General features: G+C 60.1%; 1 protein-coding gene across 3 annotated transcripts in view; it reads right to left on the reverse strand.

Annotated features, from left to right (window-relative positions):
* GAS6 (growth arrest specific 6) overlaps positions 1 to 24,675 on the reverse strand; it is a 33,155-nt gene extending 8,480 nt beyond the window's left edge. The window contains exons 1-8 of one of the 3 annotated variants that reach the window (XM_074378608.1): positions 24,415 to 24,671; positions 23,988 to 24,154; positions 12,031 to 12,055; positions 10,715 to 10,777; positions 5,511 to 5,633; positions 4,589 to 4,711; positions 1,051 to 1,173; positions 326 to 447 (exon numbers count right to left, since the gene is read on the reverse strand). In XM_074378608.1, coding sequence (XP_074234709.1) covers positions 326 to 447; positions 1,051 to 1,173; positions 4,589 to 4,711; positions 5,511 to 5,633; positions 10,715 to 10,777; positions 12,031 to 12,055; positions 23,988 to 24,154; positions 24,415 to 24,493 — 825 coding nt within the window. In that variant the 5' untranslated portion in view covers positions 24,494 to 24,671. Of the gene's footprint in view, positions 1 to 325; positions 448 to 1,050; positions 1,174 to 4,588; positions 4,712 to 5,510; positions 5,634 to 6,083; positions 6,103 to 10,714; positions 10,778 to 12,030; positions 12,056 to 23,987; positions 24,155 to 24,414 lie in introns of those variants that run through there. The other 2 variants (XM_074378609.1, XM_074378610.1) reach the window with 2 other exon arrangements.
* Positions 24,676 to 27,065: the final 2,390 nt, after the last annotated feature.

Genomic DNA, 27,065 nt, shown 5'->3' on the forward strand with positions numbered 1-27,065 from the left:
CGTCTTTTCTAGAAGGTTCCCTGCTCTACAGCACAGCTGGAAGCAGCCAGAGCAGGTCTGCGCCCCACAGTCAGGGGGTGCTGACTGCACAGCCCACCCCCCCCCCCGGGACCCGAGCACAGGCCATATCCGCGGCATGTGAACCAGTCGCACTCGGGGCAGGCACCACCCAGCCAGTCTCGGGGCAGGAGTTACCACGACTTCACAAACACAACAGAACACCCAGCGGAAGGGCCACGTCTCCCCAAGCGGCCCGAGGACACGGGCCTCCGGGCAAAAGCACCGCTCCCAGGAAGCCTCCCACGAGGCTGTGGCCGGGCGCTACCTCGCAGGTGCTCATGTCCAGGGACAGCTTGAGGCCCCCACGGCCATCGCAGTGGCAGGTGTAGCTCCCCGGGGAGTTGATGCAGGCCTGCTCACAGCGTCCCTCCACACACTCGTCCACATCTGCAGGCCACAAGGTACACCTGAGCCCCGCTGCTGCCAGTGCACACCTCGTTCTCGGATCACACCGCCGTGGACACGCCCCCAAGCACGTGACCCCAGAGAACCCACTCCCATGGCTCCCACCCAGCCAGCCGCACACACTGATTCCGCGGCTCTCTGCTGGGGAAGTGGCCACTGTGCTTGGAGACAGGGGAGGTCAGCACAAGCTGAGCCTGTTCCCTGGGACACCCAGACTCAAGGTTCCGGAGCAGGTCCGTGCCAAGGACAGCATTGCTTGCAGGTGAGCATGGGGCCCAGGGATGGCCTGGAGGGGAGGCGTTGGAGGCAGGGCGTGGACCACCCCATCCCCTTTCTCAGGAAGACAGCGGGAGGGGACATCCTCTCTGTGCCCCCAGGAAGCTACTGGGGCCAGGACGGCCCCAGCACAGCAGGTGGAACCGGGTGGAGAGAAGCTGGTGGGCTCGGGGGCTCGGGGGCACGGGGGCCCTGCCTTGCCCGCCCCTCCCGTGTCTGTGGCAGGTGGCAAGGTGCCTGGCTACATCAAGAGGCACAGGCTTGTCTGTGTGTGCACGCCCGTGCCCGTGTGTGCGCACGTGAAGGTACCCTGGCAGGCCTTCTCCTGGGAGCTGAACGCGAAGCCCTCGTCGCAGAGGCAGGAGTAGGAGCCGGGCAGGTTCCGGCAGCGAGCCTCTCCGCAGGTGCCCGCGTCCGCACACTCATCCACGTCTGCAAGAAAAGCGAGCTGCGCTTCAGGTCGGCCAGGCCCGCTGGCAGCTGGCCGGACCCGCGCTGCCGCCTGCCCGGCTGAGGCGTCCAGCTCTGCTGGGTGAGCGATGCCTGGCGGTGTCGGACCAGCTCTGCGCAACGAGGCGTCCCCTCCAGTCCCCCTCCTCCTCTAACCCCACTCCCACCCTCTCCTCCCCTCCTCCCTCCTCCTCTCCTGCCTCCTCCCTTCCTTCTAATCCACTGGGCTCTGCAGCTCCAGGCCCAGGAGCAGGGTGGGGATGGGGGCATTTCTCACCAGGGGCCTGGTGAAGAAGGTTGATTTCAGATACGGCAAAGGGCACCCATCGGCTGGGGTGCACAGGATAGCTGCTTAATTCAAATGACCGCAGTCCAGGAAGTCAAATGTCACCCCAGGGAGTTTGACCTGAAGTCCGCCCTGTGCCCTGGAGCCCCGAGCTGGCTCCTGACCCTGCAGCCACAGCCCTGGGCGCCGCCTCTCCCTGACTCACACCAGGGTCTGCCCGTCGGAAATCGACTCCAGTCACGTAAATGACCATCAAGGGTCTCCCCTGAGGTCTCGTCCACTCTGCCACTCTGGCAAAAAAGTAGACAAAGCCTGCCTTGAAGAACTAGTTCCTACAGAGACAAGGAACATCGAGAAGGTGCGGCAGTGCTTCAGGTAACACCGATTCCGCAGATGGCAATGCAGAAGTGTGTGCGGCCAAGACATAGCTGCTCATGACTTGGCCACAGGGCAGCTCACCAGCAAGCAGGCTTTCGGATGAGAAAGCCGGATTTCTCCCAGGCTGCAGGCATGAGCCAGCACAAAGGGCACGTGCTCCCTGAGAGGAGTGTGTGAGCTGCGATGACCCCACAGGCAGGACTGATCGTGTGGACACTTCAGAGCCCACGGTCCCTTTGGGAGCCAGTCTGGGCCGACCCCCCCACCAGTCCTTGCTCCCTGTGCGCAGGCACAGCCGTGGATCCAGAACAGCCCCAGTCGCACGGGGGTGAAGGTGCCAGACACAGCGCGGGGAGGAACCAGGCTCGCACTGGGGACCGGGGAGCAGGAAGCTGCCCCGCACAAGGCAGCCTTGGAGCGCTGGCTCCTGCCCTTGGCTGGCGAGGTCCTGCCTCAGTTGTGGGGGAGCTCGCACCTACCCTGCAGTCTCTGCTGACCTCACTGGCTCCACGAAAGCTCGCTGTCTGAGGGATGCCCAGCCCTGGGTGGCCCAGTGGCCCGTCCCTGCAGGCTGGGCAGGTGCAGGGCCCCCACTGGCCGCTCTGTGATGCCCTAGATGGGGTCCGCAGGCCTGAGTGGCACAGAGCCCCCCTGGGCTGGTGTGACTGGAGGGCCGGGCCCACCACAAACTCTGACTTGATCGTCTGGGGCCCAAGAGGCTGCACCTCACAAGTGCAGGAGGCAGAGCTGGGGTCTGGGCCTCACCAGCACCAGGGAAGGCGTGGTGTGGGGATGCCCTCTCCAGATGGGAACCTGTCCTGACTGTGTCCCCAGCAGACCCAGCGCTGGGCATCCCCTCCTCACAAGAAACAGTGAACAGAACCCTGAGACCACTGTGCTCCCAGCCTAAGCCATCACCTTTCTCCTCCCAGAGTCTCCAGCAACATGGGGCTGGAGCTGGGGCCCAGATGGTGCCCTGACCTCCCCCCTCGGGGCCTCTTGCTCCGCCCCCTCAATCCTCAACCCTCCCAACACTCCTCCCCGTGAAGATGCCGCCACCCAGAGCATGGCAGCGGGAGAGCTGGGCACGGGCGGGCAGGTGGGTGGTGCTGGCCCCTGGCGCCAAAAGCCCAGGCCCAGTCCCGCTGTTCACGGCGGGCAGAGGCTACGGCAAGATGGCACCGCACGCCCACAGCCTCCTCGGCCTGGGTCCGTGGGTCTCAAGGTCCCAGAGGAGACAGTGGCAGTCAAGAGAAAGGGAGGCGTGTGGGCAGCATCAACAGGCACACCCTGAAACCGGGCAGTGAGGGTGGGGTCCTGCCATCACATTGATTATTAATCAATCACGCTAACCCCAGGCAAGCACAGAACACCCCCCTGTTCTGCACACTGTTCTGGGGGGAAAAGGCAACAGGATGCAGGGGTTCACTCAGACCACCAGAGTCTTCCTCACCATTCACAGACTTGGTGGGAGGGGTGACAGGAGACTAGTGATTGGGTCCCTAGGGGGTCTTCCAAAGAGGTTAAAGCAGGGCCCTTTGGCAGGACAGCAGTGGTGCCTGGGGGTGTCCAGACAGACAGTGCAGGGCTCCCCAGAACCTTAACCTCACAGTCAGTCGGGGTGGGCCCTCAGGACTCCCTGGTGGCAGCAGGTGCACAAGAAATGAACCCCGAGTAGAAAGGCTGCCGATCCCCTAGGAGCAGTGGGGGGATGGACCCTTGGGTCACAGTGAGACACCCAACATGGGGTGTCTGAGGCTGCTTGAGAAACGCCACCTGCAGGCTGAAGTCCCTTCCTGGGGCCAGACCGAGCCAGGAACATGGAGGTGGCTGTTCTCGGTGGGAGGGGCGGGGGTTCCCTGTGCACTCGGGGAACCACCCTGTGGATGCAGAGAAGCCTCCTGGGTCTCGTCAGGGCTGGGAGCCACCGACGGAACGGAAGCTGTTTTCCAGAGGAGGAGTCACCTCGAGCACAACTCGGAGGCCCTGTGGCGCCCGGCCTGCCTGGGCCCCGACCCTGACGCTGCCTCTCCCCAGCAGTTCCAGCTCCTGTTTCCTGGGTGAGCCAGCCCACAGCACTGAGAGACGGCTGCAGTGAGTGTGGGGCGGTGGGGGGGGGGGGGCAGGAGGAAAGGTGTCCCTGCAAAGTGGGGCACGGGAGGCTCCTTTACAGCCTCAGAGTCTTCCACTGGGCAGCAGCCAGGGTGGACAGAGGATGGGCCACAGTCTGCAGTGGCCTCGGGTGTGCTCAGGCTGCTGGGCCGAGGGAGCCCCAGCTTGGGCTGAGAGGAAGTGAGAGGGATGCTGGCCTTTCTCCGAGGGAGGCCATGGCCCAGGGCCGTGGGGCAGCCAGCCTGGTAGATGTGGAATGTCCTGGCCCCCGACTGGCACAAACACGTCTGCCGCCCCGTGGCCTGGAAGGAGGCCGAGCAGCTGCCTCCCCTCTGGGGCTGTAAGCTTGGCCTCCCCAGCTGGGCCGGCCCTGCATGGATCTCAGTGAGTCATCCCATGTCACGGTGCTGGGGCAGCTCCTGCGGCCGCCAACATGCCCGGGCATGTGCTGTCTCTGCAGGACGCACCCCGCTCCCCGCCAGAGCCAGAGGAACCAGCCACTGCCCGCAGTCTCCTGCGGACAGCCGGCTTCAGCAGTCTGGCCGTTCGGCAACTGCAGAGTTAAAAGGGGGAGGAGCGGAGAGGCGGGGTGAGCCCGAGGGTCCTGGATCCAGGCCCTACCGTGGCAAGTCCTGCGGTCCTGGGAGAGCGTGTAGCCGCCGTAGCAGGCGCAGTGGAAGCTGCCTGGCTTGTTGGAGCAGATCTGGCTGCAGCCCCCGTTCTGCTGGCCACATTCATCCACATCTGGGAACAAGACACAGAGGGATTAGGGCCGTCAGAGGTGACCCACCTCCCGCCCGGAGCAAGTGGCAGTGTCTGCACACCTGACCCCATTGACTCCACCCTCCAATTGTGGGTGGGAGGCCCCCGCTGTACCCGGGGCAGTAATGGTTCACCGCGCCAGCTTCGTGGGAGACGGGGCTCTCCATGCCGTGAGGGGGCTGCCCAGGGTTCTAACCAGGTCTGGGGGGTTTTCCGCAGCTTCTTTGCCAACACTGCATAACTGCAGACTCCGGGAGGTCGGAGGTGAACTCATTCTGGACTCCTTGTCAATCAATGGGGGCAGGGCATTCCTACCAGCCCCCCTCAACCCCCGCGGCCTGGTCCTGCCCTCAGAGAGGAGCTGCCTACCCATCCCAGCTCGCAAGGAGCTGGCCTGAGCTCAGGGCTCAGCTCGGCGGCTTTACAACCTGATGGTGCCCTGCCCGGGACACAAACAAGCCCTCCGTGCGCTGTCCAAACATTCATGCTCTGGGAGGACTTCAGGGGCTGAGGCACCCTGCCCGCCCAACTTCTCCCTCCTCTGCGAGCTGAGCGGAGGCTGACCATTGAGAGGCCTGGGTCCCTGACAGCCTCAGCCAGATAGGCCAGCGAGGCCATGTCCCGGGAGGGCAGTGAGGGTAAGGAGAGGAAGAAGAGAGGGAGTTGGCAGCCCCTCCAGCCCGGGGCCCTGCAGCCGGCCTGAGGGAGGACCTGACGCCTGGCCCTCGCTGACGCCTGGCCCTCGCCCTCCCGCCCTCCCCTGCCAGCTGCATGGCCTCACCTGTGTCGCAGAGCCGCCCCCTCCAGCCGGCTCTGCACTGGCAGTAGAAGTTGCCCATGAGGTCTTGGCAGACTTGGGTCCCCTCCTTATTGCAGGGGTCCGGAGAGCATTGGTCAGGCAGGTCTGCATTGAAAAGAAAGAGAAAATCACTCTGAACTGCTCCTGGTCGGCAGGGAGGGAGCGGTCATGGGGCACCAGTGTCCCCTCCACTGGCCCCGGCCGACTGCACAGATCCCCCTGACCCCAGGCAGAAGTGGGGTCACAGAACAGGCTGGCCAGGCGCAGGCAGATTCCAGGAAACCCAGGTCAGCTCAGAGGGTGTAGCCACCCACCCATCAGGCCAGAGAGGTGGGGGCTGGCCCCAGCGGCAGCAGAGGCGAGGAACAAGCCTTGCTGGCTGGGGCTCGGACCTCCCAGGGAGCAGGTCACCAACCCCCGGCTGACCCCTGGTCCCGGACCGTCACCAACATTCTCTCCACGGGTGTGGCCGCCCCTCCCATCCCAGAGGGCCACTGCCCAGCCCAGGCTGCACTGGCAGGGGTCCCGCAGGAGGCTGCCTGCCCCCCACAGCACCTCAGCAAGGCTCCACCGCTGTGTGGTTCCTGCAGTTTCAGGGCCCTGGTGGCAAGGAGGAGCTTGTCACAAACAGCTGGAGTTTCCATGCGGAGCCCCTGACTCACCCCCGGGGTGGGGAGGCCCCCCAGTGGAGATCCCGCCCTCCCAGGACTCAGCGTTGAGAGAGATCTTGAGAGAAGGGCTTTCGCTGTGCCTGGGGAGGCCGAGTGCAGGTGGGGCTGGCAGGGAGGGGACACGGGGGGACACAGGGAGGCGACATGGGGGAAGGAACATGGGGAGGGGACACCTGAGAGGCTGGGCTGTTCTGCAAACACAGGAAGCTGGAGAACAGACCTGGAGAGGCAGGTCTGAGCCAGGCAACCAAGACACCACGGTTCTCTAGCTTTTCCTGTCCCCGCCCTGTACAGCTCTGAGGTCCCTGTTCACTCCACGGCCTGGCTACTAGTTACAGGCCAAGCCAAGCCAACAGGGCCCCTGACCACTGAGAGCACCAGGCCAGTGTCTGTCCTGGTGGAGGCCGGCTAGGCGGGCACTCACCGCTGACTTATCACTTCTTTCTTAGAAGGGCTGACATTTCCAGCCTGACGCCAAGTCTGGGGCCAAGCCAAGACTTTGCCCTGTGGGGCTCGCTCCTGGTCCAGGAGGCCAGCGGGTCCTGTGTTCCTGCAGCCCACTCAGGCCTGTGTCAGTCCTGGGCACAGGCCAGACACTGCTTTGTCCTCTGCATTCCACACGGGCCTGGGCACCCGGTCACCTGGGGACCCCCTCACAGAAGGCCCAGCTGCTCGGGGAACCCTCATAATTGCCTGTGTCTGCAAACTGGAACCCAAGTCTCTCATTGGTTCTTCTTGAGACCTTCCCACAGGGCACCTCAAAGTTTGCTTGTTTTGCACAATTATGGCCAGCAAAACACCTGCGGGTGTAGACCAAACACAGCACCTCCGAGTGTTTCTGAGACACTTGCACAGCTGTTTGTCGGGCTCATCTCTGAGACCCCCTTTTACTCCGAAGTGAGTAGGAATTGGGTCCAGCAATCTGAGGAAACGGGGTTTGGGGATGGCAGGTCAGCCCTGCGGCCCCCATGTCACTGCTCGCTGTGACCAGGACCCCAGTCTGGGGACAGAAGCAGCCCAGGGCCAGGAATGAGAGATGAAGCAACGGGTCTGCTTTCCTGATCCCGTCTTGGGAAGAAGGGGCTCGGAGGGGCCAGGGAGACCCAGTGGGGGACATGTGCCGGGGCCTGGCTGGCTCCAGAGCCAGACGGTCCAACGCTCAGCACGTCAGAGGCCCGGGGGGAGGGATGGTAGGGGCACAGCATGCATCTCCACTTGACGTATTTGGTTAGAGACTTGAAGTCGTATCAGAAGTACATACCTGGGCTTGTTAACTTCGCCTGGAATTTGCCTAGAATGCCCAACACCCCCCCGTTAAAAATCTCAGGATCCCGGGGGCTGAGAGGCCAACCCCAGTCTCAGCTGGGAGTGGGACGGTTCTGGGAGATTCCCACACAACACCCATCCCCTAAGAATCTCCACCCGGCACTGCTTTATCTGTTACCCTGTTGGGAAGCTTGTCTCCAGGACAGAAGGAGGGAGAAGACACACAGGGGCCTGCAAACTTCTGAGGGACTCAGTGGACGCGTTCGAGAAGCCAAAGCATGGGCCTGAGGGCCCTCACGCAACGGCCCACAGAGCCTGCACAGGGTTTCTGGGCCGGACGGGGTCTGCCCGGTCAGGCCCGCCGGCGATCTTGGCCCCGTGATGCTGCGGGAATGGGCAGGAAGGACGTGGCACGAGCCGCGGGCTGGAATGTGGAGTGTGTGCTGACCGCTGGCAGCCTCTGCTCCTTCTTCCAGAAGTCTGGGGCTGACGGCAAGTTATAACCCAGGCGACACGTGCAAATATGGGCCCGCTGTTCTCGCCAGAGAGGAGGGGCACAGAGACCCTTCCCTCAGGACGACACCAGGCCCGGAGCCCCCCACGAAGGCTGCGGGAAACCCACAAGCAAAGCCTCAGAAATCGGCCCCCATCCTCCAGCTGGAGGCACCGGGTGTCTGGGAGCAGGGGGGACTGTCAGAGGAGAGGAGCCCCCGGGCCCGGCCTGCCGGCCTCAACACAGACACGGGAAGACTAAGACGTCCCCTTTGCGGTTACAGCTTTGATGTCACAGCAACGGAGAAAACACTCAGCTACGCCAGGCTGACATCGATGACAGTGTTCTTAGGAAGGAGCCGGCACGAAGCTGCCTGAATTGTCCCCATGTGCACGGAGGCCTGGAGGCCCGTCTTCCAGGAGGGCAGGGCGGGGTGTGCCCTTCCTGTGAGGCCGTCCTGGGCCCATCTCCCATCTTCACGCCTGCCCGGCGAGGGTAACTGTGCTTTGCACAGCCTCAGGCGTCCGGACCTCCACAGACCGAGGCGGTATCCAGGCTGCGTGGACAGTGCCCGGGCCACGCGCGGGGGCCCCCTCGGCCCGCAGGGAGGAGGGGGTGAGAGGTCTGCTCAGGGTCATGGGGGTCCTGGCAGACAAAGCCATGGCCACCAGGAAGGGAGGTGTTTCCCAATCTGCCAGAAATGCCCTTAGTGCATCTGGCATGAGATTTATCCTCTGAACATCAGCTCAGGAAACACCCTGGGCCGCCTCCTTCCTCATCTCCCAGGCTGCACGCCACCCGGGGGGAAGGTCCAGTCCCACAGGGTTAGGAAACCATCTTTGCTGTTCAAACAACTGAAGATACTCTGACACCATGAAACCTTGCGTGCAGGGACACAGCCCAGGAGTGCTGCAGCTCATCCTGCGGGAAAGCTGTTAGAACTAGGGGCTGTGAACCAAACCCCCGGCCCCTGGCCGCCTCGTGTGGGATGAGCGAGCACAGCTCTCTCCCAACCTCGCCTCCTACGGGGATGTCTGGGGCAGGTCACACGCTTAAACATGAGACACCAGACAACACTTTTATAATCTCAGGACAGGTGCGGTCTGAGCCCAGGCACTAAAACCACCTAATAAACTTGAGTACGTAATTTAAAAAGACGAAACTGGTTTGGCAAATTGACAACAGCAAAAAAACAGCTAAGAACAGAAAGCCAAAGCGACAGGAAGCAGGAACTGCTGTGACACTCCCACATCTGCCTGAGGGCCGTGAGCCCGGGTGACTTCTGGGGAAGCAGAAGTCACGGGGACCCTGGGACAGCGGAGGGCAGGGGCGTGCTCCAGGTCACCCGCGATGTACGCCACAGGTTCTGGCTCCTTGAGAGCAGGGGCCAGTCTGCCCAGAATGTGCTCCTGGGAGGCCACCTGGGAGGCACCCCCGCCCCCCACCCCCGCTACATCCATCATTTCCTGTCCCCCGGGGCTGGGGCTGGTGGTGGTGACCCGGGACGAGTCAGGCAGGGCCAGCGGCTGGTGGATAGGTGGGGATGGCCACAGTAGTGGGGCCCTGGCCAGCTCTGGCCCGCCGCCTGCCCTCCACGCTCTCCCCAAGGTGCGGTCCGAGCCAAGCACAGGAGACCTGGCATGCAGGGCTGGCTGTGCACTCAGAGCCATGCCCCTCACAGGTGGAACAGGTGAATGAAGGCAAGTGTGGGTGGGCTGGTGATAAGTGGACAGCACCGCAGGGCGTGTGGACCAGAGCCAGGGCGCGAGCCAGGCTCCGCTGAGATGGTGCTCGGTGCCACGCGTGGGCTGGAATTCATGCAACAGGGCCCCCAGAGCGTCACTTTTACTGTATGATCATTCAGAACAGTAACACTAGTAAAAAGGCACACGACGAACTGAGGGAGATTTTGCTGCCTTGAGTACAAATGGCTGATCTGCAAAACCTTCCACAGCTCCTACAAAGGAAAGCAGGCAAAGAAAACGAACCATTCACAGAAGAAGGAACACGAGGCTGCCAGACACGCAGGCCAGCCTCACTCCTCAGGGAGAGACACAGACTGAATGACTGGGTGTCGTTTTCCACCAGCACAGACCAAACAATGAAAAGACCCCACTGGGCTGGTGTGCGGTGGGGACGGGTCCGCCCTCCCGGGGCACTGGGGGCCGGGGGCCAGGCCTGGGCCTCCCCCCGCGACCCCGTCCTGGGAATCTGTGCTGCAGGTACGTGCAGACAAAGCTGCCGTCACCCCGGGTCTGTTACAGTAAAACCTGGAGCTGGCTGGGAGCCTGCAACACTCACTGCTGAAAGGCGCCCCCGGCCCCCACCCCGCTGCAGTGCGGGGGCGGACACCTGTGCCAGGCCCACAAAAGGACACGCGGGGCGGCGGGGAGGTCGGGGCGGCACAGCGAACTGCCTGCACCTGTGTGAAACGAGACTCCATCTGGGTCTCTCCTTCTGAGAATATTCTTAGAACCCGTGGCTGTGGGGAAAGGGGACGTAACTGAGTGGGAGGCAGGGCTGGACGCGCCTGCTCCTCACCTGGGAAAGGGCCGCCTCTCACACCGAGCGCACCTCCCGCCTGCTCAGGAAGCCAGCGGGTTCTTGCTTAGAAAAGGAAGCTCCATGTAAAGGGAGCGGCCCTCCGGCGGGTGCTGTGGCTCCAAGGCAACGGGAGCACTCAGACTCCTCCTGAAAATGACAGCGAAGCCGAAGTCGCCCTGACTCCAGGGCTCCGAGGAAGGAGACAGACTTACTTTGCACGCAGGCGACGAAGTCCGGGCTCTTGGCGTACGGAGACCCGTGTCTGGTGATGCATGCTGCAAGACAGGACGGGCGGCGCGTCACTCCCCATCACGGCCGGAGCGGCCCACACCACCGGGCAGGGGCCATTCACACCGAGCAGGCACCACCCCCTCCAGCAGCAGCACAGCCTGGCTTTTGTGGGCACGGAACACCCAACACTGGCAAATGGGGGTGCCGCCTCCCACGTGGAGAACGTGGTCTCCAAAGGGGCACTGGTGGCACGCAGCGGGCCACCCAGCCATGGTCAGAGCTGAGCCTCCACCCACACTGGCCCTGGGTCTGGACACCAGTCTCTATGGAGCTCCTCCACGCGGATCCAGACACTCCGCGCAGGGCCCGGGGCAGGAGCAGGGGCGGCTGGGTGAGCTGAACTTGAACTTGGGCACAGGGGCTGTCGACTGTCCCTCCCCTGGCCCTTCTGTAGGTGGCCACTGCTCCCACGAGCCAAGTGGGATGTGGGTGCAGCAGCGGATGGCCCCGGAGGTGGGCTCGGGGGCCACTGCCACCTTTGCCTGAGGAAGCAAGCCCACAGGCCTGGGAGCAGGCCGGCAGGGAGCCCACAGGGGGCTTCTTGGGGCTGCTCACGGGTCCACTCTGCTTACTGATAGATGTGGACACAGAGGGGCACGTCCCAGAGGCTCTAAGGCCAACGGGAACTTTACCAACATGCATTCACACAACTGAAAGGGAGGCTCCGGAACACACCGCTCTCCTCGCAAGGGCAGACGCCGACTCGGAAGCAGGTCTGGGGGACCCGGGCCTTCCAGGCGGCACTGAAGAGACCCGCTGTTGGCCCCGAGGGCCACCAGGGCTTCCCAGAGGCCCAGCGGGTGACCCGCTGCTGAGGGTGTGCCTGCATACACCTGTTGTTCAAACTGAACAGAAACCTCGCTAACGTTCTCGGCCTTAATGAGCAGCATGGCAAGCAGCGATATACACGGCCCACGAACACGAAAGCCCTATGAGGTCTTCAGTGACGTCGGAGTCAACAGTCCCGAGACCAAGAAGTCCGAAAACACCGAGTCAGTCACCGTGTTCCCACGTAACGAGCTAAGCCTGAAGCCGAGCAGAGCAGAGGGCGTCACCCAGCTCGCCATGATGGTGTGAGAGACACAGACCAGGGTTTTGACCCGGGAGCTCTGGGCAGTTCCAGACTCACGTGTGATTAAGCATCTTCCCTCAGGAATGACTTAGTGACAGGGTCTGACCACCTGTCCCTCCAACATGCGACACACACCCCCAACTAGAAGCAGTGATTTCAACTTACCTAAGTATCTTGGATAAAAATAGTCCTGCAGAAAAAGAGAAGGCAAGAGTTCAGTGGCAGGTACCAGGCGTCCGAGCACCCCCGCCAGCAGCTGGTCACCTGCGCCTCCCTCTCCCCACCCCGGACAGAAATGGCTCCAGGGAGGCCGGCGTCTGAGGAAGGCGCTCAGCACCCATGGGACAGGACGGCCCCGGAAGCCACTTTCTGCCTTAAGACCACGGGGAGAGGCGTGATGCCTGCAAGCCTGAGACCAGACCTGCAGTGACCAGCACAGGCCACCTGTGTCCACTGAAAGTGCGGGCGAAGTGTCTTGTGGGGGGACGAGAAAAGTTCCAAGAAAACTGAGTCTTCGACCCTCGGGGACGCAGGGCCCTTGGGGAAATCCGAGGTCTCTGTGCGACTCTCAGCAGTTACTGTACTTGGAACACAAGCTACCGGACGGGCTCGGAGGGTATAAACGGGGGTCTTTCCACCCAGGCCTGCAGATCAGGAGGTTGGCACAGTACAGGGTGGTCAGACAGGAGGCTGTTGTCCTGACCCCTCCAGCAGCAGCTCCGGGCGTGGGCCCAGACTCACCGCAGCCTGGCCCCCGCGCGCCTGGGTATTCTGCTCTGGCCGACCTCGGAGAGCTTGGCCCTGAAGACCCTCCTGAGGGAGCAGGTGACCAGACGCCAACGTGAACTGCCTGCTGGTGGGACTGCAGGTTCCTACGCTGCTTGTTTGATTACTCCCCACACCAGCCTCCAAGGAGGGTGTCGTAATCAGCCCCCTTATCACAGACGAGTGAACTGAGGCTCCAGGTAGGCTGTGGAGTCTGATGAGGCCCCAGAGCTGGGGGGCCGCTGGGGGGAGGCATCAGAGTGCACAGAGGCGCCCGGCCTGCAGGACACGTGCGCCACCGCGTCTGTCACCTCCACTCGCACGCCCGGCCAGGGCCCCTCGAGCTGGGGCGGGGTGGGGCGGGGTGCTCGCCCTGCGGAGATGTGCTCAGATGCGCTTTTACAAAGTGACATTCTGGCAAAGATGCCATTTTTTAAACTCAGCTTCTTTAAAAGAAACGTAAAAGTCAACGTAAGTTTGGGATTCAGCTTGTGTGATGGTTTCAAAGGTGACATTCAGTGCAAAGGTGACAAACAGGCAGGCAGAAGCCGGGGGGGGGGGAGAACCACCCTCCTCTAGGCTCCTGGGACCCTGAGGCTGGGCTCCACTTCTTTCTCTTGCTTTCAGTCCTGCGCCAGCCGACGCCAGGAACAGAGAAACAAGGAGTCTGGGGCCCTGTGACCAGATCTCTCAGGGCCCCTCAGGGTAGTGGCATCGCCCTGGGTTTAGAGGGAGAACAGAGGCCACTGGGCTTTGTCACAAAGTGGTGGTGGGGATTAGGACGGACGCAGAAAGTGCCCACCCAGGTCCAGGAAACCAAGGGTTAGACTGAGAACCGAACGACGGCTAAGAACCACAGGAAGAGTCCCCAGCGACACACAGATGCCTGCAGACCGCAGCTTTCCAGGAAGGGGTGCTGTGTTTTCCAAAATTGTGACTGGTTAACAGTACCATGTAATGTGTTTTAATAATGAATCCTACTGCTGTGAAGGAGCACTGTTAACAGGAAAACCACGCCCTTCTGGCCTCAGGGCACCTGCCCTCAGATGCCACCTGCTCCCTGCGGCCTTGTGAACCCGGGGCCCTGGGAGGGCCTGAGCCCGAGGGCAGCTGGGTCCACTCAGGTCTAAAGCGAGGCTTCGATTTGTTCTGAAGCCACAGGGAGAGTTTCTCTGCGTGGCCCTGTCTCTGCTCCTGAGGAGTCTGGCCTGGCGGCCGCCTCACCGATGACGGAAGGTGCGGCGAGAGCCTGTGGCTGGTGAGATCCTTGAGAAGCCCCTTCATGGACAGACCTCACACTGGCCTCCACCTGTGCTGACCACCAGGACCCCGACTTCCCGGCGGGGTCTGTGCCCAGATAGCGACTCCACCCCTCAAGGCAAAGGTCAAGAAATGCAGGGAGCAGCCCACCCTCACTGGGCTGGGTCAGCGAGGACTGTCGACTGGCCACCCCCAGCACCCTCACCGCGGGACACTTGGTTCTGGAACTGCAGCTCCAGAAGCAAGGACCTTGGGCAAGCCTCCTCCAGGCAGCCCGCCTGCCTGCAGCTCCAAATCCCCTACATGCACTGTCCTCTGGGGTCCCTCCCTGGGCCTCTGTGGCTGGGTGGGGAGGGGGATTTCTGGGGGTCTCTCTATCAAACGTGACGCTCTGAGGGCAGATTCGCCTTCTGAAAATAGTCAAAGACATGGGAGCCAAGTCTGTTGGAACGTGCGCTATTGAGATGGAACCACCACCTGGGCTCAAATAGCACAAGACTGAAAACAGCCGCCTCCTGCAGCTTATAAACAAGGCACACTTGCAGCTGGGAAGGTTCTGGAACTTGGCCTCCGATGGCTACCAAACACCTTCATGTCCAAACCTCTGGGCTCCCCAGAGGCCAGGAACATGGTGGCAGGGCCCGGGTAAGCCACGGATGAAAGAGGGCCTCCAGCCCGACACTGCGCAGCCTTCCCCACGGTGCCCTCACTGCCTGCCCCCCATGGACGGATGGATGGACTGGGCAGCGCCCTTCCCAGCTCGGCTGGGAGCCCCGTGGACGTGGCCTTGCAGACACCAGGTCGGGGTGCAGGATTCACTCTGTCGTGGAGAATCTGGGAGCTTCACCTGGATTTACACGAGGGAACAGGAGTCACGTACCACATCACAATACATGTGGCTACTTCTCAAACAGTAGACTAAGAATTGATTACTTCCTTTGATGGATAACTGCCCCAAAATTTGTTTCCAAAAGTCTATGGTCCCTGACGAGGCAGGCAGACGCGCGGGTGTGATGCACACTTGGCCGGTCGATGTGCCGCGTGCAGAAGGTCTCACCCCAGGAAACAGAGGAACTGACTAATCCTCTGGCCACAGGGGACCCTTGGGGGTAGCTACGGACCCCTGGAAAGCCCAGCTCTCCGGGTCCTTTCACACCAGTTTAGGACGATACTCGCTGCTGTCCAGATGCTCAGGGCCCTGGCAGAGCAGCTGTGGCCTTGGGCGCGTGGAACCCGCGCTCCTTACTCACCAAGAGCTCCCGCTGCAGTCTGCACCTGCCCACAGCAGCTTCTCGCCACACGGCCTCCACGTGCTTCCCACCTGCTCTGGGCACCGAGGGCACCAGCTGCTGGTGAAGCACCTGCAGGAAGCCCTGAGCGAGTCCTCCAGCCCCTCTGGGTCAGCCAGGCCCTAAGGCAGAGGGTGGCAGCCCTGCCCCTGGCCCCCAGTTGCGGCTGATGGCTCAGGTGACAGGCGACTGCCCAGGCCCCCACGAAGTGGAGGAGTGGCTGGTTCCTCCAAGCTCTGGGTTACGAGGTACAGCACAGGTCTCCGACGTGGTTAACGACAGCATCGACTGCCAGGTGTGGAAGTGCTCGTGGACAAATGAACCGTGTAGAACAGATCTGCTTCCACACACCTCTCCCCCGCGGCAGAGATTTACAGCTGCCGCCCACAATCCGCGACTCTCCCTTCATCCTCAGTAACAGAACTCTGGATTTATTTGGAGCTGCAATGCCTCCAGCTACGAGACTACACCGCCCAGCCTCCGTTGCATCTAGGCTGGTCATGTGACTAAATTCTGGCCAATGAGATACAGAGAGTGAGACTGAGTGAAGAGAGTGGGGCGCGTTGGTTCTCCATCCTCCTTGCCAGAATGCAGATGTGATGGCTCGTGCTCCAGCATCTTACCCAGTATATGAGGAGGCCTGGAAGACAAGGCCGTGCACCAGTCCAGTGGAGCACACATAGGCTGTGTGAGTCCTGGGGCACTTGCCATTGAGCAGCCCTGGTCAGCCTGCCTCCCACTTTTTTTTACCTGAGAAATAAACTACCTCATTTAAACCTCTGTTGTTTACATTTTCCAAATTTATGCAGCCAATACCAGGCTAGCTGAATCTGACAAATCAGTGCAAACAGAATTATAAACACCTGCAAAGTAAAATTATAAATCTACCAAGAGTCAAGGTTTCACACGTCAGTGAGAACGTTTAGGGAAACAGCCACTGCTAAAGCTTTAATAAATAAGGCTTTAGACCAATTAAAAATGGAAGAAGAGAAAGTTTGCAAGTATCATGGAAAGACTGCTCCAGGAGAGAGTAACCTGGTGGTCCAGGATTAAGAGAAGGTGGTGGGAATACTGACAGAGGTGGCACATACTTTCTGCAAAAGTGTCTCCATTTATGGTAAGAAGAATTTTGGCTTTCTAAAAATCATTATTGTTTTGGAAAAAATATGACCTACCCCTCCCCTCAAATCTTACTTCAATGTCTCTTCGTTCTAAAAATTTAGTGCCTAATTACCCTTATAATCCAAATTTTATACAGCATGAAATGGAATAAATCTGATTTTCTAATTTACAGTTTCATGCTCAAGTTTAATTTGTACACTCACTGTGTAACCTGATCAGTTTTGAGTGGGGCACTCTCAGTGGCCTCTCTTCCTGTCTAACGTGCCCTCCTGGCCAAGGCCTCTGAGAGCTGCTGGCTCTCCCCTTCACAGCACTGATCACCCACAGCTTTGCTCGGTAAACTCTTCTGTTCTCAAGGCCAAAAGTGGCGATGTCACTCGAGTGGCTGGGGTGCTCATGGGCAGGAGAGGAAACAGCTAAGCCTCGCCGGGTACTAAGCCTCACTGGGTACTAAGAGCCTCACTGGGCACTAAGCCTCACTGGGTACTAAGAGCCTCACAGGGTGGTACTAAGCCTCACAGAGCACTAAGCCTCACATGGCAGTACTAAGCCTCACATGGTAGTACTAAGCCCCACAAGGCAGTACTAAGCCTCACAGGGTACTAAGCCTTATCTGCCAGGCTGCCATGTCCTCCCAGTGAAATGAAACTCACAGAATTAAACCAGCAGAACTTTACTCAAACTACAGCTATGTTGTATTGAGGGATTTCTAAGCGCCAGGCCCAGTGCCAAGTCCTTCATGCTCCCTCTGGTGGCACAAGAACAACCCAAAGATGTCCAGGTCCTCCTCCTTGGCACCTGCCAATCCGGTGGGCTGTGCAGCAAAGGCAAGGAGGTGCTGGTCAGGAGAGGAGGCCGTCACCTGGGGCTCCGTGGGACCACCAGGTCCTCAGATGTGGAAGAGCAAGGCGGCAGGAGAGCCAGAAATGAAAGGAGCCAGATCAAGAAAAGAGCCGCCGACCCTACTGGCCGTGAAGGTGGAAGAGGGGCCAGGGGATGTGGTGCCTCTAGAAGCTGGAAGAGGCAGGAGAGGGTTCTCACCTGGATCCCCTGGGGGAGCAGCACCCCCAGACTCACTTCAGACCCTGCCTCCAGACGTGTAGGTCTGTGCTGGTGTGTCACAGCGGCCGTGAGGAACCACAACCTCCCCAGTCAGATGGAAGCTCCGTCCCCGCCAGCACGCGGCAGCCGGCCCTGGGGTGCCCAGCGGAGCCCCACACGCTGTCTGTCTGCCGGACACAAAGACGTGCCCCCGACGGGCCTGTGAGTAGAGTACGTTCCACCTCAAGTTTTGGGGCCCAGGACGGAGCGGAACCAGCGGGCTCTGGGCAGGGACGAGGCCTACCTGGTCTCAGGTGCACGGGGGGACGCGGGGGCTTGGGCCCCATCCCAAAGCTGCAGGGGGACACCGTGCAGCCGTCCGGCAGCATGAAGAGGACTGAGTGTCGGCCTGTCTTGGGAGGGCCGTGGCGGTGGCCTCGGGACAAGGCCACTGGTTCCAAGCAGTGGTGGTGGTGGTGGGGCTGCGGCTTCACCCCATGGCCTGAGAGGCGGCAGTGCCCCGATCAGGCTGGGGAAGGAGGAGAGGAAAAGAGGGGCATCTCAGGCACCACGTGTGGCCCTTCACTGGACCCACACAGGACACAGGCAGCCACATCAGACACGCAGGTCATGCTTCCCTGTACGTCATTCAGGAAAGTAAGATACACTTTCTCATCATGCAAAACAGCAAAGTAAAACACTCGACAGAGAACAACATGAACAAGTTAGCAGTCCAAACAGCGTGGTCGGAGACAGCCTGTGGGCAAAGTCAGGGCCTCCAGGAGCAGGCGATGCCCTAGGGCCTGGTCCCTGCAGCGTCCACAAGGAGCCTGGTGTCTCCTCCATATCCTCCCCCTAGAGATCTGGCTCCGACGAGCCCCCGTGAGCTCCTGGGCTGCGGCTCAGGAGCGCTTCAAACCAGGTGGTGCTAGGACTCCTGTCTGCCTGGGGCGCACCTGCAATTCTGTGACACACGCTAGTTCAAAAGCCTGCTGCTCCTGGCACGTGAAAGGGAAGATGACACGCAGCTCGGTGCTTCTCAGCCCGAACCACGGCCCCCACCCCTCCACGCAGGGAGGCGCGCAGTTTTCGGCAGCATCGAATGCGCTGGTGCCAAAGGAGACAAACCCAGAGGGCGCAGAGGTGGGTGAGGACCCAGCGACTTCTGTGATGACTTTGTCAGGGTTTGCTGACACGACACGGGAGGGGAGCATGCCTGCCTGGCCCTGGCGGCGGCCAGCAGCCCCCTCCTAACCTGTCCCGTTCTTCCATTTCAATCTGAAGCGGTGCAGATGCACTAAAGAGACAAGTGTCCAAACCTAGCCCGCCCACCCCCGCCCCGGGGACTGCACCTGCAGCCGCCAGTCATGCCTCAGTCCTGGGTGGGCGGCCCCCACCCGGCCGCAGGGGCCCCTGGCCGCTGCAGCGGTGACCACAAGCTGGCAGAGCCCAGCTGTGAGACTTCCATGGAACACAATGTTGTAAGAAGAGGTACTCAGAGAACTGGGTCTAGATGGCAGGTTTGGGGAACAGATGTGGAAAAGAATGTGTTTTATTATTGTGAGCACTAACTGGAGGAAAACAAACTTCACCCACAATTTGGGGGAAAAAATCCAAGAAAATAAGAATGAAAAGTGTGACAGTAACACGTTACTACCTCCTCTGAAAAGCGTGTTTTCAGTCAGTACAATTTTCCCCCCGAGGGAAATAAAGATCTCTCCCACCTCCTGCTCCTCCCTAAAAATTATTTTTAAGCTTAACGAACTGCACTCTGTCAGGCTCAAAATTTACAAGGTATACGCACCAGGTTTGCAGTGAAATCACTGGGCCAAAATAACCCCCGAACGGGCAGAGCACTGCCAACATCAAATACTAACCCCCAAACCACAGCAAAGTCCGCACCTCACAGAGACAGCCCCACCTCTGACCGCAGGAAACGCAGCGTGAAGAAGTCGGACACCTGCCAGCAGTGCCGGGGTAAAATAATAACCTGGAAGTGTTTGGAATGTCCTGGCCCGGCTGCTTGGAATGTCAAGAAACAGGCCACAAGCATCAGCTTCTCACAAGGGTGCTCTGTCCCTAAGTAACACAGCAGACCTTCGGTGTGTTCAGAATCCCTTCAGTCGGTTTTCCACAGAGCTGAGCCCACTGGCGAGGATGAGGCGTGATTTGCAAGGCCTGCCCTGTCATTAGGCTGGAGAGACCAGCTCTGAGTCCTGCAGACCCCAGGGATTAAAACAAGCATCTGAGGGGCTGGAGAGAGCCCTCCTCTCCCCCGGGGCCCACCAGGGAGCAGCAGGCCTGGCACCGGGACCTGCGTGCTGGCCCAGGCCTAAGCAGCCGTCTGCAGACCTCGGAGCTTTGCGGGAGCCAAATCCGGAGAAAACACAACCGGTCGAACAACACTTCAGAGAATCCAGCCCCTGCCGGCTTCCTCAGCCTCCAGGGGAGCGCCCGGGGCCAGGGCCCAGCCTGGAGGCCTTGTGCCTGGAGGCCTGTGTGGCCAGTGGGAGGGGGGCGGGGCTGTGCAGGGCCAGGGGCCGGGTCTCATCCCCCGTGGACCCCAGAGCGGCAGAGAGGACAGTGAGGGTGTGAGTCTGAGGGTGTCTGAGTGTCCGAGTGGTAGGGACGGCTGTCAGGGTCAGTGGGGCTTTGGGGGGCAGGTGGGCCAAGCTGTCCTGGAGGTCACTGGAGGTGACAAGGTCCCCCTCTTCCTTCCCATCCTCCTGCTGGACTCCAATTCCGTCCTGCACGAGACCCCTCAGGCCACTCCAACATAGGGGAGACTTGAGGGAAGGGCCTTCACCTCCCTTGGGGTGCCACCCTCAGCTTTCCCCAGACTCTGGATCTCAGGCAGACAGGGGTTGGCAGACATGGTTAAGTCAAGGCCAGCAGCACCACGGGGCTCCTCCAACCCTGATCATCCCCACCACCAGGTCCTCACGTCTGAGAGAGTGGGGGTCGGGGGTAGAGGTGACGGGAGAGAGATGGAGGGAGAGAGACAGAGACAGAGACAGACACAGAAAGAGACACGCGGTGGAGGAGGAACACACCGGGTCAGACGTCAGGCTCAGGCTGTGCTCGGATGCTGAGAGGCCCCCAGGGTGTGACGCCCTGTGCTGCCAGTACTGGGGTCATTACTGTTTGCGTCTCAGTTAATGGAGGCGGGGGTCAAGGGCCAGGGCCTGGATTCTTTCCAGTCCACGGGCCTTGGGGTGGCACCAGCTGCTGCAGGTGGTGACCTATGACCGGGCAGCAGGTCAGGCTGAGGGAGTCTTTTGTCCAGAATCCTTTCCGGGAGCCGAGAGTGATTACTGAGCTGGTATCGGCGCCCGGAACCTGCCTGCCTTAAAGGACTTACGTAGAAGGGTGACTCTGGGCTGGCCTGGGGGAGCTTTGGGAAGAACTCAGGAGAGTCCAGCAGAGACATGTGGGGGACTGGCGACCCAGAGCCTTCTGAGCGGGACGCCAGGACAGAAATGTCAGGAAGAGAGAGTAACAATGTGAAAAGAAAGCAAGATAAGGTGGGAATCCAATCACCCCTGGGCTCGGGGGAGGGTTGGAAGGTCGAGAGGGCCTGAGCTGTAGCCTGGACACTCCCCTGCGAGGCAGGGGGGCAGTGGGGCCAGGACCCCTGGGGTCAGGAAAGCCCCCAGGCTGCTTCCTTTCCGGCACAGGTGTGTGATAACCCCAGAATCAGGAAGGAGCCATGTGCCCCCAGCTACCTGCTCAAAGGAGAGTTCTGAATGAAGGTCAAGCACCTGCCCTTCCCAAAGAGGAAGACGGCCCAGTTTGGAACAAGCTGTTTGGCAGAAAGACCCTAGAATACACCCAGCACAGACCACTCAGGAGCAGAGCCCCCGAATTCCAGGGAGGGGTCTGCAGCCCAGAGAGCAGTCCAGGTGCCCATGCCTGCCCACTCCCTACTCGCTCCCAGGGCACCCTGGAGCCCCAGGAACGGGAACGGGAGAGGCAGCACCTTCCCTGCCGGCAGCAAAGAGCAGCGTCGTCAATCCTGCACCAGGCGTGTGGCTCCAACTAAGCCAGACACACTGAGGACAGGCGGCCAAGGGTGCGGCCCCAGAGTGGCCCTGGCCGGTGAAGACTGGCGTTTCCTACAGGCAGCCGCTTGAGACAGCAGGCAGGTCACAGCCCGAAGAACCTACAGGACTTTAGGACACGGGCAGCAGTCCTGGTGGCTCCTGAACTGAGGTCAGGGCACCTCATCCAGTCACTCTGTCGGCCTCAACCCACAAACACTCACAATGAGCAACACTTGAAGGGAAGGAATTAATACTTCTAAAGAGAGTCCCAAACCTTGTGGAGCAGAGGAACCCGCTGATCATTTCACAGGACCACCTCGTTCAAGAGTGCTGCTCTTCCACAGCTGTGTTAGCAGTGGACGGAGTTTGCAGGGGCTCCCCCTACCCCGGGATCCTGGCTCTCCCCAGAGTGCGGAAGGGACGGTGTGGACCCCAGCGTTCCACATTGCCTCTCAAGGAAGAGGAAGACTAACCAAGGGCCAAATCCAGACAAGAGAGCCAGCAGTCTACATAGCGATCCACACAGGATGCAAGGTGCAGGTTAAAATGAAGGGTCTGCAGCCAACTCACTGCACGGGAGGCACAGAGCAGCTGCTCTGCCTCGGGGAGCTGGTGGATAAAGGGGAAGATGCATGCTGTTTGGGGGTGGGGGTCAGGGACAAGGACAGGAAAATTATAGACGCCTTGATATGAAAGGAACTCACACGTCCCGGACCGGCTGGCTCGGAGAGGATGCCCTGCAGGGTTCCAGCAACTCCACCTCAGGAAAAGCGCAGGAAAGTTCAAAGTCCCCGCACAGAAAGGGTGGTTGCATTAAAGTCACAGTCAGTGAGCACTGATTCTTTTTCTTGTCTTCACTTCATATGTTTGTAGACAGAGATCATTAAAATATAAAGGCAGCTTGAGAGAGGAGACGGCTCGGGGGAGGAGGACACGGGGACTGAGTGCAGGCTGTCCAGGCAGCAGGGCCGTGGGCGGGTCGGGGCGGCGGTGGCCTCGCTGCCCTGAACTCTTGTCACCTGCAGGCCCAGACCACACCCTGGACAAGCAAACGCTCTGGGCTTGCACGGGGCTGGTGAGCACTGCACCTGTCACACGAGCCTGCAGCTGGGCGGTGACCCTCGGCTGCTGGGCACACAGCCTGCCTCCGGGACCTTCGGAAAACTGGGCCACTGGGACTCAGCATTAAAGACATGGGAAAATAGTCCAGAAAAGACCAGCAGAACCGTGTTGCTGTTGACCCCAAGGGCAGTGACCCGAGAGAGCACCTGTCCCGGTGCAGCCACCAGCCAAGCCGCAGGGGACACCAGGGACACTGCAGCCTGGCCCACCACTCTCGGGCTGGTTTCAGGAAGGGGACAGAGGGGTTGTAAAGTGGAAGTCAAAGCCCACATCCCTCCCGGCCATGTGTTTACTGCATGTGATGTTTCTTTACTCCCAGAAGAATGCTTTGAAAGAAAACTTCCTGTAGAACCAACAGCAGCTGTGAAGTCACCCTGAGCTCATGGTGCGAACTGATGCAGTGCGAGTCCTCCCCTTTCCATCACTTTCACTTCCCAAAGTCACCTTTCTGAGACAGACATGCACCCAGGGGCCCACCGGGCACCACTGCCACCGATGTTCTTAAGCAACGTCTCCTCCCCCCACCACACCCCCAAGACGGCACGGCTCTCTGGCTGCTCCGCAGACACCATCCACACTTGGGCTGCTCCCTGCAGTCGGCGGCTCAGCCACCCCACATGCTCCAAGGACATTATTAATAGAAATGTGTCCTGAGCCAGCACGTCAGGCTCCTGAAGTCACCAGCTGCTTCCAAGAGTGCCCCTTGCTGAAGGGGCCAGGTCCCTCCTTGCTTCCCACCCCGACAGACCCCTGACCCCTCCCGGTATATGTTCCAGTGCTATTCTTGTCATCATATTTTGGGACCTGCTGCGGCAGCAGTGCCAGTCCTCACACCTTTCAAGCAGAGGCTCCATTCCTCACCTCCAAGCCAGTGAAGGGGGAGGCGAGTAGGAAGCTGTGCTGGTTTTTAAGCCATTTCTTTCTTTTACATTTTAAAACGGACTCTACTTCACTCTGGCGGAGCTCTCATATTATCGCGTATTTCCTTTAAAGTGGCTGCCTTCAGAAGCCTGCTGATAGAAGGTAACTTCAGGGTGTCAGTGGGACCCCATGGAGACATCTGTCTCTCCCTCCTCAGCTAACGCGAGCACCCGGGGTCACCAGGAGAACTGGAGCCCCAAAACAGGAGGCTTGAAGACTGCCAAGCCCTCTCCCCACACCCTAGGGCCCGGCCCTTTCGTCATTCCTGACCGCCTCCCTGTTGAACCGCCTCCCTGCTGAAGAGTCGCAGGCGCGCCGGTAGCAGGCCCCCTGCTATGAAGGGCTCCGCGCAGGGAAGTCTGCACTGCGGAAGAACCCCGGGGCTCCCCACCAGGGCGCGGGCAGACCGTGTCCCCCAAAACGCGGTGCTGCAGGGACAGCGCTGGAGGCGCCGCGGCCGCCTCTCCGCTCCGCATCGCGGTCCAGCCCAGCCCCGCCGCGGAGCCCCAAGGCGCCCGGGGCGCACACCGCACCGCCCGAGCCCTGCCCGCGTGCTCACCGTCTCGGGGTCGTTCTCGAACACCTCCCGGGCCTCCTCCTGGCTGCACAGCTCCTCGATGCACTCCCTCTCCAAGTGGCCCTGCTTGGCCTCCTCGAAGATCTGATAGGCGCGGCGCTGTCTGGGCCTCAGGAACTGCGCCGCCTCGCGCGCCCGCAGCATCACGGCTTCCCGGCGCAGGCGGGAGGACGCCGCGGGGAGGAGCGGGAGGAGCGGGGAGAGAGCGGGGAGAGAGCGGGGACACGCCGTCAGTGCGGCCCCGCACGCCTCGTCCTCCCGGCCGCGGGCCCCGGGATGCGGCGGCGCACAGGGTGGGCGCACGCGGGCTGGGTCGGGGTGCGGGCACCGGAGCTCCCCTGGCCCTCGGGTGGCGGGGTGTTCGGGGGCTCTCCCGGCCCCCGGCGCCGCGGCCCCGCGCGGTACTCACTGTGAGCGGACTCGGAGGCCAGCAGGAGCAGCAGCAGCGCGGTGCCCAGGGCGGCTGCGGGCCCGGGCGGCGGCGGCATGGCGGGGCGGGGCGGGGGCCGGGGACGAGGACCCGGAGAGGACCGGGGCCGGGAGCCGGGCGCGCGGTCAGAGCGCCCGGGGGTCCGTGGCGAGCCGCGGGCGCCGCGGGGCGGTGGCTCCGATCATCCTGTGCAGGCGGCTCTGAAGGTCACATCTCGGCGGCTGCACCTCGGCGCTCGAGCGGGGCTGGGCGGGGGCGGGGGCGGGGCGCGCGGGCAGGACCGGCCTCGGGGCCGCGCGGGGCGGGCGGGGCGCGCCGCGCCGCGCCAGCCTCCGCCGCCGCCGGGCCGAGCCGGTTTTCTCCCGGAAGATCAAGGGCGGAGGGGAAACAGGTCGTCGGCACGAGGGGACTCTACTCGCTGGCCGCCGAGACCAAGTGGTCCCAGCGAAGATGTTTCTCCCCAGGCAGCGATGAAGCTTATTTAGTCGAGATGGTGAAAAGCACAGAAGAGGTCACAGCCAGGAGCAACCTGACAGGTGCAGTTGGAGCCTTCGCCGGATTGAAGCCCCTTCCACCCTACATCTGCCACATCCTTTCCCGCGTCTTCGATCGGGGGGCACATTTTCTCAAGACTTAAAACCCACTGGAGAAAAGACACAGTGAAGTCAGCTCGAGTCCCAGTGGGGTCCAGGGAGCGAGATGAAGTTACTTCCTATTGTAACCCTTGTTTTGCATAATGATGACTCTCAAACCCTTGAGGTTTCCCAGGAGATGTTTAAACTGAAAGCAACTTTCTGCTTGTTCTTGGAAACCAAGACTTTTTTTCTGTCTCTCCTCCCGGAATATTTTGCAAAGTCACAGGCAGAAAACACACAAACAAGCAAAACCAAAACATAGCAGGCCACTCTCAGGAAGGAAGCAGGCAGCGAGCCCCACACCGCAGGGAGGGGGCCTGCACACCCTGCCCCCGGGTCCCCGCCCCCAACGTGAAGATGAAAGGCACAGCCAGCCACCCCCTGCGCAAGGGCGCGCTTGGCTTGGTGGGCTCCATGCCCTGAGTCTGCACCTGTTTCTCCTCGCCTTCCTTCCTGGAGGGAGAGTAAGATTGTGCGGCTGGTGATTCTCTGAGGTCACTGGTTTGAAGGTGGGGTTCGCAAGTATTAAAGTGGTAAATTCGGGCAATGGATGCTGCTGAGTCCTACAGAGAGAGTTAACAATTTAACAACTAAGTCATCCGCACCTGTGTCTCAGCTAGTTACCAGACACTCCCTTGTCAGTAGGCGACTCAAACGCCCAGTGACTCAAAAGTCGACTGCAGATGCCAAGGCACTTAATGCAGAATATTGATCATGTTAATATCCCTGCTTGTTGTGCTTAAGAAGTCCTGGTTTCAAAAAATCCGGCTGGGGAGAAAAATTCTTTAGTTGGCTTTTACGCCAGACCTTTAAATTAATCAGCGACACTTCTGGTATTTCCTAGGGCTTCTAAACCGGCAGCCGGTGGGCGTATTTCAAGAAGCGTGAGAACTTGTAGAAACTGTTTGCAATTACTTTCTGCATTGTTTGTGTGTATTTGAGGAATGAGGCAGTTCTCAGAGTTCGGTCCTGGCCCCTCTGTGTGCCTCTGGGAGGGTCTGCACTGGGTGAGGACCCAGCTGCCTGGGCGTCAGCACGGTCCTGGCTGGACGGAGCCTTCGGGGCCCCTAACCTGTTGGCCTGGACCTCAGTCCCCTTCGCTGTAGTTCCCATTCACCCCTTTACTGAGCTGGGGTCCCAGCAACACAGCACCTCCCATTTGGTAGAGAGCTGGTTTAAGAAAATGTATTCATGTACACCCGCTCGTAACTGAGCTGAGGTCACCGGTTTGAGATATTACTTCTTTTCTAACACACGCGTTTACTGCTATAAATTTCTCTTAAAGCAGTACTTTGGTGGCATCTGACACACTTTGAATCCTGTATTTAATTTAGTCATTTTCCTCCATTTCAAAATACTTCCTCATGTTCCTTTCGCTGTCTCCTTTGACCTGTGGGTTATTTACAACTGTGTTAGTTTCCAACAATTTGGGGAGTTTCCAAATATTTTAGAATGTTATAATTTACAGTTCAGTTTCATTGTGGAAAGAGAACATACTGTGTATGACTTGTATCCTTTTTGCCTTTTCAAAGTTGTTTTGTGGCCAGAATATGGTCCATCTTATTGGATGGAATGTTCTAGAAATGTCCATTAGGTCAAGGGAGAAGACAGTGTTGCTCAAACCCACTGTCCTTGCTGAGGTCCTGCCCACTGGTTCTGCCGGTTTCTGAGGATGGAGTATTGAAATTCTCCAGTTATAATTATTGTATTACATAATTATGTCTCTTTCTCATTACAGTCCTACTGAGTTTTGTTTCATGTATTTTTAAGTTTTTTAAAAAGTTTGTTGTATAAATGCTTAGGATTGCCATGTCTTGAGTAACTGACCCCTTTACCATAATAAGATGCCCTGTTGTTTGCCTTGAAGTCCGTTTGTCTGGTTATGAATACAGCCGTGCTGGTTTTCTTTTGATCAGTGTTCTCATGATATACCTCTTCCCATTGTTTTGCATTTACTCTGTTTGACTCTTTATATTTAAGGTGGGTTCCTGGGGG

Source organism: Camelus bactrianus, chromosome 14 (genome assembly GCF_048773025.1).
Source record: "Camelus bactrianus isolate YW-2024 breed Bactrian camel chromosome 14, ASM4877302v1, whole genome shotgun sequence".
Taxonomy (NCBI): Eukaryota; Metazoa; Chordata; class Mammalia; order Artiodactyla; family Camelidae; genus Camelus; species Camelus bactrianus.